General features: G+C 45.1%; 1 protein-coding gene across 2 annotated transcripts in view; it reads left to right on the plus strand.

The window, feature by feature from the left end:
* Window positions 1-15,000, plus strand: part of LOC121711925 (exostosin-1) — a 241,523-nt gene that overhangs the window by 219,495 nt on the left and 7,028 nt on the right. For both annotated transcript variants that reach the window (XM_042095810.1, XM_042095811.1), the window contains exon 9: window positions 10,436-10,525. In XM_042095810.1, the coding sequence (XP_041951744.1) occupies window positions 10,436-10,525 (90 nt within the window). The remainder of the gene's footprint in view (window positions 1-10,435; window positions 10,526-15,000) is intronic.

Below are 15,000 nucleotides of genomic sequence, written 5' to 3' on the forward strand. Positions count from 1 at the left end.
ACCACTCCTCACCACTCCTCACTGCTCCTCACTGCTCCTCATCGCTCCTCACTGCTCCTCACTGCTCCTCACCACTCCTCACCACTCCTCACTGCTCCTCACTGCTCCTCATCGCTCCTCACTGCTCCTCACTGCTCCTCACTGCTCCTCACTGCTCCTCACTGCTCCTCATCGCTCCTCACCGCTCCTCACTGCTCCAAAGCTCCTCACTGCTCCTCACTGCTCCTCATCGCTCCTCACCGCTCCTCACCGCACCTCACCACTCCAAAGCTCATCATCCCCATCTCCTGCCCATCGCTCTGTCTGTCTGCCTGTCTGTCTGTCTGCCTGTCTGCCTGTCTGTCTGTCTGCCTGCCTGTCTGCCTGCCTGTCTGCCTGCCTGTCTGTCTGTCTGTCTGTCTGTCTATCTGTCTGCCTGTCTGCCTGTCTGTCTGTCTGTCTGTCTGTCTATCTGTCTGCCTGTCTGCCTGTCTGTCTGTCTGGGCGCTTTAGATATGCATGCAGATACATACCTCTTGTGAAACAACACAGTCAGTGCTCTCCACTCTTCAGTGTAATACACAGTATAGCACAGAATAAGTATTAAGTAAATATTTATTACAATCGGGCTCAGTTTTGATACTAAATTTCAGACAGCATTTTTGCCATCTTTTTTGGTGACATGAACATGACATGTTTTCTCTCTGAGGCTTGTACCACACACACACACACACACACACACACGCATACATACATACAATGTGGCAATAAAGACCAAGAATGCTTTTAAGTCTCAGCCTCTTAATTGAAAGCCTTGCACACACTTGAAGACAGGTCTCACAGCAAGCTTAATTAAACCTAATTACCCTGATCAGTCATATCGTTTAAATATTATTCCATGGATGTCAATTAATTATTGAAGAAATAAGACAGGGTCATTAATATCAGTGACTCGTCCACAAGTGCTTGTCCTGCATTTGCATAGTTCAGTGCAATGCTCCAGTCGGAGCCCACTTCATGAAGAGCAGTGCCCGGAGCCAGGTCAGGCAGAGGGCCTCAAGTCCTGAGGCAAGTTCTGGACCTCCTGCTCAGGCACGTTGGGCCTGTCTGTGTGTGTGTGTGTGTAAGGGAGTACTGTATGTGTGTGTGTTAGAGTGAGTGTGTGTGTGTGAGTGACGTGTGTGTGTGTGTGCGTGTGTGTGTGAAAGGGAGTACTGTATGTGTGTGTGTTAGAGTGAGTGTGTGTGTGTGTGTGTGCGTGTGTGTGTGTGTGTGTGTGTAGAGGGGGTTCACTGGGCAAAGGTCTTCCAGTGGCCCTGGCAATCTCTCATGATTCATTTATTAATGTAGGCCACAGGAGCCAGGAGCACTGAATCCCACTGGACTGCTCTTCTCTGCCTCTCTCACTCTCTATCTCTCTGTGTGTGTGTGTGTGTGTGTGTGTGTGTGTGTGTGTGTGTGTGTGTGTGTGTGTGTGTGTGTGTGTGTGTGTGTGTGTGTGTGTGTGTGTGTGAAGAGAGAGAGAGAGGCCCAAGGGGAGACAAAGTGGCATGAGGACAGACGATGACTCAACCCACTTATCATCTCCTCTCTATCTTTCTCTTTCTTCTCTCTCTGTCTTTCTTTCCTTCATTCTTTCTCTCTCTCACATTCTGTCATCCTTGTTCTTCTCTTTCTCTGCCCCCCCCCCCCCTCCTCCCATAAAAAGTGTGAGCGGGAACTCTAAACCTAGGTAGGGAGTTCTGAAATGTTCCTGTCCTCCACTTGACCCTGAATGTAAATGAAGACGAGGCGTACGGTATACGGAGGGCTCGGGGGCCCAGGGGTCAGAGGTCAGCGGGGTCATCATCACAGAGGTGTGAGAACATTACAGGCTTGGAACGGAATGAGAATATTTACCCGTGCTGCTCTTTGCCCAGAGAGGTTCATAAGGCAGTATGATCTGGTTAGGTCATTCTTCCTCCTTCTTTGCCAAGAGGTTCAGCTTTGCTCCTATAGTCCACACCGCCAAGAGCTCTTCTGTCTCCCTCGTGTTACTTGTCTTCTGAGGCCATTTCAATAGTCCACTTTATCTCATTATCATTGAGTGCAACTGCTAGTTTTCTCCAACCATGAGTGTACAATGCCTGTTTAATGATGTAACATTACTGGCCATTTGGATTCTCATGCGGTCCAATATTTTAAATCATCTTTCCTAATCTGGGTGACTTTTCATGATGAGGACGTTAACATGGAATAGGTTTCAACCAGCTGTTTTTTATTATATTCAGTGCCTACTAGCTCCATCAGATGGAAACTTGCACTCGCAACTTAAATGTTCTCACATAAACGTTGAAAGGGTCCATTCTCATGCGGTGCGGCTAACCCTGTCTGTGCTGGAGCAACTACTGTACTGCAGTCTCTATCCTTTCTTCAACTGAATGTCTCTGTGGCAAGCTGCTGGGTTTTTAATGGAGGGGGTTGCCAGTTCTGAGAGTTGCGCCCAGCCTGGGAACATGGGGATCTCTCTCTTACCCCTGCTGTGGCCCCTCACCTTCTCTGGCAACCGTGTGCAACACTATGACACTCACCGGAGCAGCTTTAGGGGTTTTGAGAGATGTTCAAAAACAAGGCTGTGGTTTTGATCCCACTGAAACACTGTAGCAAATCAGACGTGGAAAAGCTTCACAAAGTAAAAGTCCTACCATATAATCTGTGCCAGCCATTCACTTAAACCAGCTGATTCTAATTAGCACAACTCTTCAGCCAGGTAGAGCAGCTAACTGGTGAGATCACCTGTGTTAAGTGCACAGGTAGACCAGCTAGTTGGTGAGATCACCTGTGTTCACAGGTAGAACTAACACATGGTTGGATTTTTACTTTCTGAAGCTGGACTTCTACACCTCTTTAGCAAATGTGCAGAATGCACCGTAAACAGACTGCGTGTACGAGAAAGCGAGGGATGAAGAGGCAGAAGAAGAAGAAAAAAACAGATAAAATGAGGACTCTGATGAGAATGAGGACTCTGAGAATGAGGACTCTGAGAATGAGGACTCTGATGAGAATGAGGACTCTGAGAATGAGGACTCTGATGAGAATGAGGACTCTGATGAGAATGAGGACTCTGAGAATGAGGACTCTGATGAGAATGAGGACTCTGATGAGAATGAGGACTCTGATGAGAATGAGGACTGTGAGAATGAGGACTCTAAGAATGAGGACTCTGATGAGAATGAGGACTCTGAGAATGAGGACTCTGATGAGAATGAGGACTCTGAGAATGAGGACTCTGATGAGAATGATGAGAATGAGGACTCTGAGAATGAGGACTCTGATGAGAATGAGGACTCTGATGAGAATGAGGACTCTTATGAAGATGTGACTACATTGAAACGTTAATAAGTCAAAGTTAATAATGTTCTGCACCTTTTAGTAAAGAATAAAGAAAATAAAGAAGACATCTGAGCTGCACCGGCGTCTCTCCTTCTCTCCAAAATATCTGGCCTGGCCTGGCTGCACCGGATTGTCGCTAAACGACAGAAGCGCGTAGAACCCTCCTTTGTCTACTGAGATAGGATGAGTGTCTAGGAGTGCAGCGCACTTGCATGTGGTGTGTCACAGTCTTGAGCGCTCTGCATATAGACGCCGACTGACTGAGCCAACACTCGCTGTCACTTGCCCCCACACACACCAGCACCGGAGTGTTCGACAAGCATTCGGTAAACAATGGATCTGATTGAGCGGCGCCAACAAAAATACTGATTACTGAATCATAATCTATATGGCAGCAGCGAAAGGATTCGGTGATGGTATGTGGGGTTGTGTTAGAAACAATGGAGTCTAATGTAATCGAATGTAGAAAGCTCATGTCGGTGCGTGTGTGTCTGGAGGCCTTTAGTCTATACAGTCAGTTGTTGATCTAAATGAAGCAGACTTGATGAGCTAACCTGAGTCCAATAACTATGCAGAACTGTCATGTCTTCTCATGAAGCCATCTCCGCTCAAGTGTGTCTAAAGCATTTGCTGTTGTTGTACTGTGTAGGAGTGAGAAAAAGAGAGAGCTGTCTAGACATGTCATTAAATCAAACTGCTATATTGTGAGGATTCTATGAGTAACAGGGTGAAATACAGAGGTGGAGAAAGAAAGAAAGAAAGAAAGAAAGAGTGTGAGGGAGGAGGGAGAGAGTGAGAGACAAACTAGTCCAAGACAGTGACACAGCCTCCTCAGTATCACGTTCTATTTGTGCCCAGAGGGAGAATGCATTGACGCTGGTCAGGGATGGAGGGAAAGAGAGAGAAAGAGGGAGAGAAAGAGAGAGAGAGATCAAACCCACAGTGATGAGCTGTCTCTGTCTACGTGGGAACAGTTGAAGGAGACCTGCTCATTCTGCTGTGGGGCAGAGGAGGAGGAGAGAGACGGTCAGACGGAAGGACAAACAATCCCTGAAGATGTCCATCTGAGCTTGCGTGGAGGAAGAAAAGAGTGTGTGAGAGTGAGAGAGAGGTGGATAGCCGAGAGAAAAGAGAGAGAGAGGAGAGAGAGGGAGAGAGAGAGGACCTGAGGAGATGCCAGGGTGAATAGCAGAGAGAAGAGAGAGAGAGAGAGAGAGAGAGAGAGAGAGAGAGAGAGAGAGATAGAGAGAGAGAAAAGACCTGGAGGAGATGCCAGTGTGGATAGCACAGACTGACAGAGCAGCTCTGGCTTCAACAGCACCAGCTGGGCTTCCAGATAACCTCCATGAGCACAAGCCAGGCAAGAAACTGCTGGAAGTTCAAGAGGGAGTCAGAACGCTCAGACTCAGACTTTGTAGCTTGCTTTAATGTGAAGGTATTTGCCCCTGTATTCATATAAAATGGCAATAAAATGCTGTCAGTCAGGAGTTTGTTGATATAACTTCCGTTTATGAGGAGATTTTACAGTTTTTAACTTACTAGAGTTGGGTAAAATCTTCAGGTGAAAGTAGATCATAGAACAGGCTGACATGACCTTTGAAATCTAGCCACTGTGGTCTGACTTTGATAAGCTATTTTATATGCAGGAAAAATATGGTCCTTCCAGGTGACTGGCAATTTTTCTACAGTAAGCTAACCATTGTAGATTTCACATCAGCTCTTTTAAAAGGGCTAGAGTGCTGCCTTTTTAGACACACTCATTGTTAAATAATTAATCTGCTCCAATTATGAGTCAATACCATAATTACACCCGCCGTACTTGAGGTGGCATTTAATGTGATGGATGAAGGTGATTCTGTCATATTAGCTGCCGGATCAATAAGACGGTATGCAACGATTTCCTAATCAGCCACCACAATCATTGCAGAAATACACATTTCACACCAGTTTTCTATTAGACACTCAATATCATTAGGGCTGGGAGCGCGGGTTTATTAAGCACAAAGGATTTATAAAAGGTGCTGCTCTCCCACCCGTGTCTAAGATGGATGTGGAAGGAAAATGCAGCTAGCGGGTACGTATCACAGTGCAGTCTCATTAGGAAAATGGCCACTGTTACACCATAATCATTTATAAAGCAGTTACGAGGTCCTATCAATGTCTCATAAGCTCCATTCTATTAAGTAAGTCAGCTGAATAGAGGGGGGGGGGTGGTGGTCTCAAAATAGAGGTCAAAAGCAGTTATGATTATAATCTTGTGCGTTTAAGACCCCTTGTTTAGGCGCCCACCACCTACAGTAAATGACCAAACATCAAAATTTAATTTCAGTTTAGGTGGAAACACTATTTAACACTATAAACAATATGTTACAACACAGTCACCTAACCTTTGCTATATCCTTGTGAAAGGTCTGTGGGAAATTACAGTACGTAAGATCTGATGCACATAAGCCAGAAATGCTTAGAATTTTTCTTCTCAACTTGGCTGCTGTTTCTATGTTTCTATGGTTACATATGTTACTTTTAGCTCAAAAATATAGAATCATATGTGAGTCATTCCATATCAGATCTCGCAGGGGGTGATTGAGTGCTTATCTAGCATACTGGCTGATTAAGAATCTCTGAAAAGTTGACAGTTGTGCAGTTACAAGTCTTGTAAATGCACAAGAGATGCATCTTATTATTATATTTTTGTTTAATTTTACAAAAAAAGTCAGTAGGTGTCAAAGCTATACATGAACAAAATGTGTGAAAGTTATTATAATTTCAAAAGGGTTTAATTTGTAGCATTTGTAGGGAAAAAGTGTTACATACAGACGTGATTAAGATTTCTATAAACTTGTTATGAGAGTACCCGTGAAACCCATGAAATCTAAGAGGGAAATTATTTTTTGGCATTGGGTTATTTGATATGGTATGACCCATGCTTTTTTTATTTGGGTGGTTTGCTTTTTACTAACCAGTATCTGTATTAAGGACCATAATTACGTTTTGCATTTGCAACTAGTCTGCATTATAAACACAGATTCCTTCTTTCTGAAACAGAAAGAGAAAGCCATGCAAAGTGTTACACTAAAGGTAAAGTCCAGTCCCACACTCACTCCATCACAAGCTGTTAAGTGATTTATTTCCGCTGCATATGTCCCAGCAATGGCCCAATTGTTGTCATTTATCCTGTGTGCCCTGGGAGGTTGGTAAATAGTTGATAACAGGGGCCCTAATGGCTGTTGCCGGATGGATAGCCCAGATCAGGTCTTTGTCTCCGTCAGTAGGACTCAGGAACCTACCGGCTGCAATTTACAGACTTCTCACCATCACGCAACAGAAACCTCAATGTCGACTTCTCACCACCATCACACGCCAGAAATTTCAATTGTCAGTCAAGTAGAGTAGAGAGTGTATTTTAGGTAATGTGAGTGCATATTCTATGTATAATGTATATTTATGATCACAGTGAATATGATTAGAAAGAAAAAAACATATGGTGCATATTTGTCTGAGGGAAAGAACGAGAGCGAGAAAGAGACGAAAGAGATAGAGAGAAAGAGAGAGAGACAGAGAGAGAAAGAAAGAGCAAATAAAGATAGTGAGTTCTGAGAGTTTTAAATAAACCCGTTATAAGAGAGAGCCTCGTTGTGACACTACTGCTCCCATTATTCCGATATGACAGCTTCAGGAGTGCAGATGTCGTAATATTCCGATATGACAGCTTCAGGAGTGCAGATGTCGTAATATTCTGATATGACAGCTTCAGGAGTGCAGATGTCGTAATATTCTGATATGACAGCTTCAGGAGTGCAGATGTCGTAATATTCCGATATGACCGCTTCAGGAGTGCAGATGTCGTAATATTCCGATATGACCGCTTCAGGAGTGCAGATGTCGTAATATTCTGATATGACAGCTTCAGGAGTGCAGATGTCCTAACTGGTGTTCCTCAGCAAGTGGGTCTGTTCGTGGCGGTGCAGGAGACCAAAAGCAATCTGGACAAATTATAGCTAAGAGACGATGTTATGTGGACACTTTGGAAAAACCTTACTGCCCGAATGTAAATTTTGTGCTTAGTAGGGTCCTTATATTTCATAGAGAATCTAATGATATATGATCATATATTTCCTTATATTTCATAGAGAATCTAATGATAGTTATACTGTTGTAGATGATCTTGGTATTGTTAATGCTAAACGGGAACGCTAAACGGGAACGCCCACAAACATGGGAACGGCTGCAGCTGGACGATGTTGTGCATCACCACCCCCTCTACAACGCAAATTGCGTGCCCACAGCTGAACCACAAGCGCAGTTGAATGGAGTTAACCGTTTGCGACATTAACAAGAATCAAAGTTTAGCGATCATACATGATAAGATGTCAACAAACAGTGACATAGAGAGTTGGCCTAGTAGTTCTACTCCACTTAAAAAAAATACTCAAACTATTTACTGCACGTAGACTATGATAGCCCACCCTAGTGTAGCTATTTACTGCACGTAGACTATGATAGCCCACCCTAGTCTAGCTATTTACTGCACGTAGACTATGATAGCCCACCCTAGTGTAGCAGTTTGGGAAGTGGATGTTGTGAAAGTGAAAATACGATATTAGAAAGGCAAACAAAAGTTAAAGTTGCTTTTGACATAGTAGCCTACAATAGAAAACTGATGCTCTGAATACTGATTCAGCTGTCTCTGAGAGTTTCTCTTTCTCTAATGGATTACACCTGCTTTTAACAGGCGGAAGTTTATCACTGCAAAACAGACGTGCGCTGGTTTCATATGGCGGAATGCATAATCAATCAGTATTTCTCCTCCCCTGTGTTTGCGCGATACTCCCACTTTTCCCTCGCTCTCCCATAAATACATATGCATCAGCAAGAACAGCGCAGATTGCCATTCTGTGCTCCATTGGCACGCAAAATACACTTTGATCCACGTGTAGGCTAATCACTATCGTTTGTACCTACAATGTCATGTTATAAGGTGCAAAAAGCATCAGAAACAGGCGCTAATTTGGCGGAAATTCTTAGTACATTGTGTACTTAGGCCAGTGTGTGCAGCCATCTGAGGGCATTGATCAGAGAGCATTCAACAGTGGATACTGGGTAGCGGTTTTCAGGTCAAAGACACTTGAAAATCACTGTGGAATCACTGTGGAATTGATGGACACTGACACATTTTGATCAAGAAATGTCAGAGAAGTGAGTTTTTCATGCACCCTCAGGTCTGCCCAGAATTCTCTCTCTCTCTCTCTCTCTCTCTCTCTCTCTCTCTCTCTCTCTCTCACACACACACACTCATAAACACACACACCCACACACACTTACATTCAGGCACTCTCTCTTTCTCACTTTCTCACCAGTCAATAGCTACCTTGCATCTGTAACCGCCTCGTTCTCCCTCTCTCTCTCTCTCTCTCTCTCTCTCTCTCTCTCTCAGTAATGCCCACTGCCACGCCCCCTTGTGCTTGTTCTGGCTACCTGAGGCTAATCTCCAGGGCAACAGGGTCCCTGTCGATACAGGCGAGCCCTGATGAATGGCTTTCCCACAGAGCCGAGCGCGCACAAGGGCTTATTCACTTGCTCCATTAACCCCTTGAGCTGCGTGTGTGGTGCATTACCATATTATGTGGCGGGAGGTGTTCTCGCTCACTCTGGCTGTTAAGCTGCGTGCACACTGCACTGGTCACCTCAGTGGGGATAAGATCCACCCGGCAGAGAAAGACACACACACACACACACAGAGTGAGAGAGAGACACACACACATACATGCACACACAACACACACACACACATACGCGCACATGCACACACACACACATTCACACGTGCACACACACGTGGGCACACACACAGATACACACGCGCACACAAACACACACACACACAACATGCACACACACACAACACACACAGATACACACACACACGCGCACGCGCGCACACACACACACACACACACACACATACAGTATGTATACTACTGACAGAAAATGACATTCTCTTTCTTATTACAGATCCTTCCCTTGCAGATATGATTTTCTTCTACTGTTTTCCCCTACCTCTAGATGCTTCTAGCAATGCTATCTTTGAAAAACATCTAAAAATGTCTTTATTGTTGTGTCAAGTCATGCAGTTATCCTTAAGGTCAGCATACCAAAAGGAATTGCTGTGTCGGCTGTCTGTGTCGGGTTTGCTCTTGCCTTTGTCATTCACGCAGGCATTGAATATATCTAAAAACAATAAAGTAAACAAATATTTGTACTGTATTTTTGACCTCCATGGCCACTGATTAAGACACTCCTAAAGACCTCTGCTCAGCTGAAACCATAGAACTAGCACATAGACTAATCCCCAAACAGCTGGATGTTATCACAATGCTTGAGCGTGCAATAAGAAATTCCTCAGATTTAATCTTAGCAGATGCAGGTGCCCACAACAGCAAAAGAAGACTGTAACAGTTGTTTTATCGCTCAGAAATGCCAAAGCCATCAGTCTTTCCAATGAGAGGTTGAAAAGGCAACATTTTGGTCTCTAGGTACATTCCCATCCATGGGAGTGATGAATGAAAAGGCTGGCCAGAAAAGATTTATTCACCTCCAGGACTGCCTCCTTCCCTGAAAAGCCATACATCTCCACATCCTCTTGACAAGCACATGCAGAGAGGCTAGAGTATTGAAACATTACCCATGAACTGAAAGACTAGCACCTCAGCAAACTCCAGAAAGAGTGGGATTTCTGTGTGTACGTTCATTTGTCACTCACCTCGCAAAGCACTGGTACTGCATATTAATGTCAGCACAGCACAGCACAGCACAGCAAAGAGTAATTAATTTTCTAATGACTCCATAAAGCTAATATCATCACTGATTGTTTAAAACCCACCAGGCACTGATGGGAACTTTTCCTTTTCATTTTCTCCTCCCTCTCTCTCTCTTTTTCTTTCTTTCTCTCTCTCTCTCCCACTCTCTCTCTCTCTTTCTTTCTCTGTTTCTCTGTCTCTGTCTCCGTCTCTCTCTCTCACTCTCTCTCTCTTTATTTTGCTCTCTCTATCCCTCTCTCTGTCTCTCTCTCTCTCTGTTTCTCCAGACGATGAGCAGTCGCTTTTTCCCCCATGATGTTATCCTCACAGACGCAGTCCTCAGTCTGGACGAGGACTCCGTTCTGTCGACCAATGAGGTGAGTGGCGACAGACAGGTAATTCCTCCTGTGCTTTGTCGAGATACCCGAGGCTTTGCGGCAAACAGCTCACACCTGACAAGGTGCCAAATCACATGTGAGCAGGGCATTGGGGAGCAGGTTGCCATCTATGTTCCTCTTTGGAAACAGAAACATGTCAGTGTGTGAGTGTTGAGGCTATGCCAGCTGGCTGTATGAAACTGCGCCATTACACTGGAGGCTCCATTAAAGCAAAATGCCATCCCAAGTCAGCATCAACATCCTGGATGACAGGGTGAAATAGATATTTAGAGGTTTTTTTTTTTGGAAAACACCGCTAACTCCATACAAATGGCTGAATTTATGGTATTAATGGTGTTGACTTGTCAAGATCACTTGGCTCAAATTAGAGCTGACATAAGAGGACACCAAACTGAACGTAAAAAGTAAAAGTTTATAGTAACGATCATTAATTAACAAAGTATATAAATAAGTCAGTAGGTGGGAAGCTAACCAAAAGTGTCATGCACATCAGCATGTGTATGTGTAAAGTACAAATGTCAGTGGGAAGGAGTGAGGGCTGCAGCCAGTCTTTCAGCATCAGGCTGGGTGTGACAAAATGACTACAAGTCTCTGTTTATGAAATGTTGTGGTGGTAGCTGTTCTGTGTGTGTGTGTGTGTGTGTGTGTGTGTGTGTGTGTGTGTGTGTGTGTGTGTGTCCTAATGCCTTATTAATGTCAATTCACTCTGCATTCAATTAGTCACTCTTAACAAATATTTCCAATGCGGCATCAGCAAGCTGTCTTGGCTTGTTTTAATTGTGGCCGCCTGTTTAATTTAATAAGACAGTAATGTTTGTGAGGGAGGCTTGGCCGCGTAGGGGGCCAAACACAGGCATGTCTCCCCCACCCAAGCCTCTCCCTGCTGTCCATACCCCTACTCAGCTTTGATGCCTTGCCAAGTGTTGTTTCTGCTCGAAAGGAAGAAACACTGTGGTTTCTCACATTGCTCCTGCAAAAAAAAAAAAAAAAAATCAGTGACGGGTTCTCAGAGGCCCTTGCATAGCACTGTCTGGCTCAACTGAAACTGGGCTTTGATTGTGGAGAGAACAGCCTCAATCCCTGAGATTCTCGGCTCAGGGTTTTCCATTATGGAGAACATCACGAGGCCCCATCTCACTGCCGGGGTGTGCTGAGAGGGCCGACGAGATGTAGACGGACATGTTGTTCTGCAGCAGCGCTCTTCTCCGCTGACGGACTGTTCACTGCTGCAGCACTATCTCTGGTGAGTGCATGATCCTGGACATGACTGAACAGGTGGAGCCCATATGGAAGCTCCACATTCTGAATGACCACTACAATTCCTGCTGTCCCGTTTAGTGTAAATCAGTCCTCGTCGAGCATGAGGATGATGTTACTATCGCTCTTAATTTAAACGTTAATGGGAAAATATCTCGTTTTTGCTGTGGGCACCTACTGCCAAAATGTTTCAGCTCTGCCCTGACAGCGGTGTTTATAAATTCATAATGAAAGTCTCCATAATAATATAATGCACAGTTGGGAAATATGCATCAGACATTAATGTGTTGCAGAGAAAATGTAGATCAATGGCAAGCTTGTTTAACTATCTTTATCCATTACATGGTTAGTTGGTGTCTTATCGAGTTACAATTTGTGTGTCATGAAAAATGAGCTGGAATCTTGTCTTGAAATCTACTATCACTGTCTGCCAAACATTTAGAGTAATGAACCCTCCAGATGCTGTCTTTATGTGGGTGCCGTTAACTCAAGAATCTCCCTTCACTGTGAAATGCAAATTTTGAGACAATTATGCCAACACTGGGAAAAAATGCCATCTGGCAATGAAGAACTAATGAAACCCAAGTTGTTTCGAGCAGTAAAAGGGATTTGCGAAAAAACATTAATTCTTTGGCTTTGGAAAACTCTGTGATGATCAAGAGTGTCAGAGCATGAAGTCACACTTTGAGCAAGGTCCATATATATTATGAATGCCTTTAACATCAACCTGAGTATTTTCACCTGACCTCTTCAGAACCGTTTTGTGCTTCGTTTTTATGTCAATTCAAAGAGCAAAGTGCCACCGTTTGGCCCAGGCAAATATACTGTATATAATTCATAAGCACACAGTGAAAGTGTAATGATGCCACCTCTGATAAGATGAATAGCTGCAAAGTTACCGTATAGAAAGATACGTTTGCTGCAAGTTGTATTGCTTTGCTCTCAGAGAGAAGACGTCCTGTCCTGTCCTGCAAGTTGTATTGCTTTGCTCTCAAAGAGAAGACGTCCTGTCCTGTCCTGCAAGTTGTATTGCTTTGCTCTCAAAGAGAAGACGTCCTGTCCTGTCCTGCAAGTTGTATTGCTTTGCTCTCTCTGGGAGGATGTGTCTCAGTCTTGTGGGCCAGTTCAGCTTGTTCTCTTTTCCCTCCAATATGTTCTACCTCGAAGCTCCCATTAATGGATTGATTTGAAAAGCTAGCCATGTTTTGGACTCGATTATGTATCATTCATTGCCGCAATGTTTTATTAATTTCAGTTTGCACTTCTACCTTACCAGAAGAGGCACTTATCTTTTATGCTGGAACAAAAATTTCAGCGGAGGCCTCCGAACAAAAGTTTTATGAGGACTCGCTGAGGGCTCTTGAACCGGCACCGTCACCCCCCTCCACACACACACACACACACACACACACACACACAAAACCTCTGCCCCAAAGTTCCATCTTTTTAATACTCTGCCACAGTAATTGGTCCTTAAACACACAGTGCATTTTAATTGAAAAGTTGTGATTTGAAAAAAAAGTGGCACATTGAATAGAACGCTGGAGACTGCAGCGAATCACGGCCAAAGAAACTCACATAATTGCGTCGCTCCAATTCATTGATTACCTTATTATTTTAAAGAGGAAGTGTAATGGCTGATAGAAATGGTATCGTGAAAGAGGCCTCATTACATTCATCCACTCTTCATGGCACTCTGGCTCTTATGCCCCGATATAGAGCCCCAATCAGACGCACTGGGTCTGAAGTCAGCAGACGTGTGGTCAACAGAAGGATTGCTCCCCAGCTGGCACAGTAGATCCATTCACAAACAAAAATGTCCGCACTGCAGTCCCAGTGTCCTTAACATTGGGGATCTCGCCTTGTTGACCCTCCTGCAATCACGTCTGCAGCCAGTTGGTATTGGGGGGAGAGAGCCCGCAAAATGCCACCTCATTTGAGCAGAGCACACGGTCACTGTAGGTCTGCTGCTGTGTGCTCCTGAGCAGACCCACCGGTATTATTATGCTGTGGATTAAACTGGGCAGAGAGAGAGAGAGTCAAGTCCAGAGTATCGGTCTCACTGATCAATATTGTCCCTCCCGAGTTCCCGTAAGAAGGGAATGATTCAGTGAGTTTCCTAGCTCTGACCTCCCTCCGACGCATGTGGCAAGGCATCCAGGCGATCACAGATTGCAAAACTACAAGCTCCAACCCCCACCCCCCCCCCCCCCCCACCCCTCGTCACCGACACCTCCTTGCCTGATGAGCTGAACCACTTCTATGGCCACTTTGACAGGGACAGCAAGCAGGTGGCCATCAAGGCTGTGATCTCTGCAGATCCACCACTCCACCACCGACTTGTGTGCGGCACTGAGCAGGACTAATGCACGTAAGGCTGCTGGTCCTGATGGCACTGAGCAGGACTAATGCACGTAAGGCTGCTGGTCCTGATGGCACTGAGCAGGACTAATGCACGTAAGGCTGCTGGTCCTGATGGTATCCCCGGACGTGTCCTCAGGTACGTGTCCTGCTGTGCTGCTGACTGAGGTTTGGACTGACATATTAAATCTGTCCCTAGCCCAGGCAGCTGCCCCCGCATGCTTTAAAACCACCTCCATCGTGACCTCAGACCTCAGTCTGTTAGGTTAGATAACCACACCTCCTCAACCATCACCCTGAACACCGGCGTACCACAGGGCTGTGTGCTGAGCCCTCTCCTTTACTCCCTCTTCACCTACAACTGCACACCTGTACATGGCTCTAACACTGGTCAAGTTTGCTGATGACACTACGGTGATTGGTCTCATCAGCAACAACAATGAGACGGCCTACAGGGAGGAGGTCCAGCACCTAACATTGTGGTGCACTGATAACAACCTGGCTCTCAACACCAAGAAGACCAAAGAGCTCATTGTGGACTTGAGGAAGTCTAAAGCTAGCACACACACCCCCATTCTCATCAATGGGACAGGTGCAGCTTCAAGTTTCTGGGTGTCCACATCTCTGAGGACCTCTCTTGGACCCTCAACACCTCTACCCTGATCAAGAAGGCTCACCAGCGTCTCTTCTTCCCAAGGAGACTAAAGAAGGTCCATCTATCTCCTCAGATCCTGGTGAACTTCTACCGCTGCACCATCGAGATCATCCTCACCAACTGTGTCACAGTTTGGTATGGCAACTGCTCTGCCTTCGACCGGAAAGCACTGCAGAGGGTG

Source organism: Alosa sapidissima, chromosome 6, assembly GCF_018492685.1.
Source record: "Alosa sapidissima isolate fAloSap1 chromosome 6, fAloSap1.pri, whole genome shotgun sequence".
NCBI classification, from domain to species: domain Eukaryota; kingdom Metazoa; phylum Chordata; class Actinopteri; order Clupeiformes; family Clupeidae; genus Alosa; species Alosa sapidissima.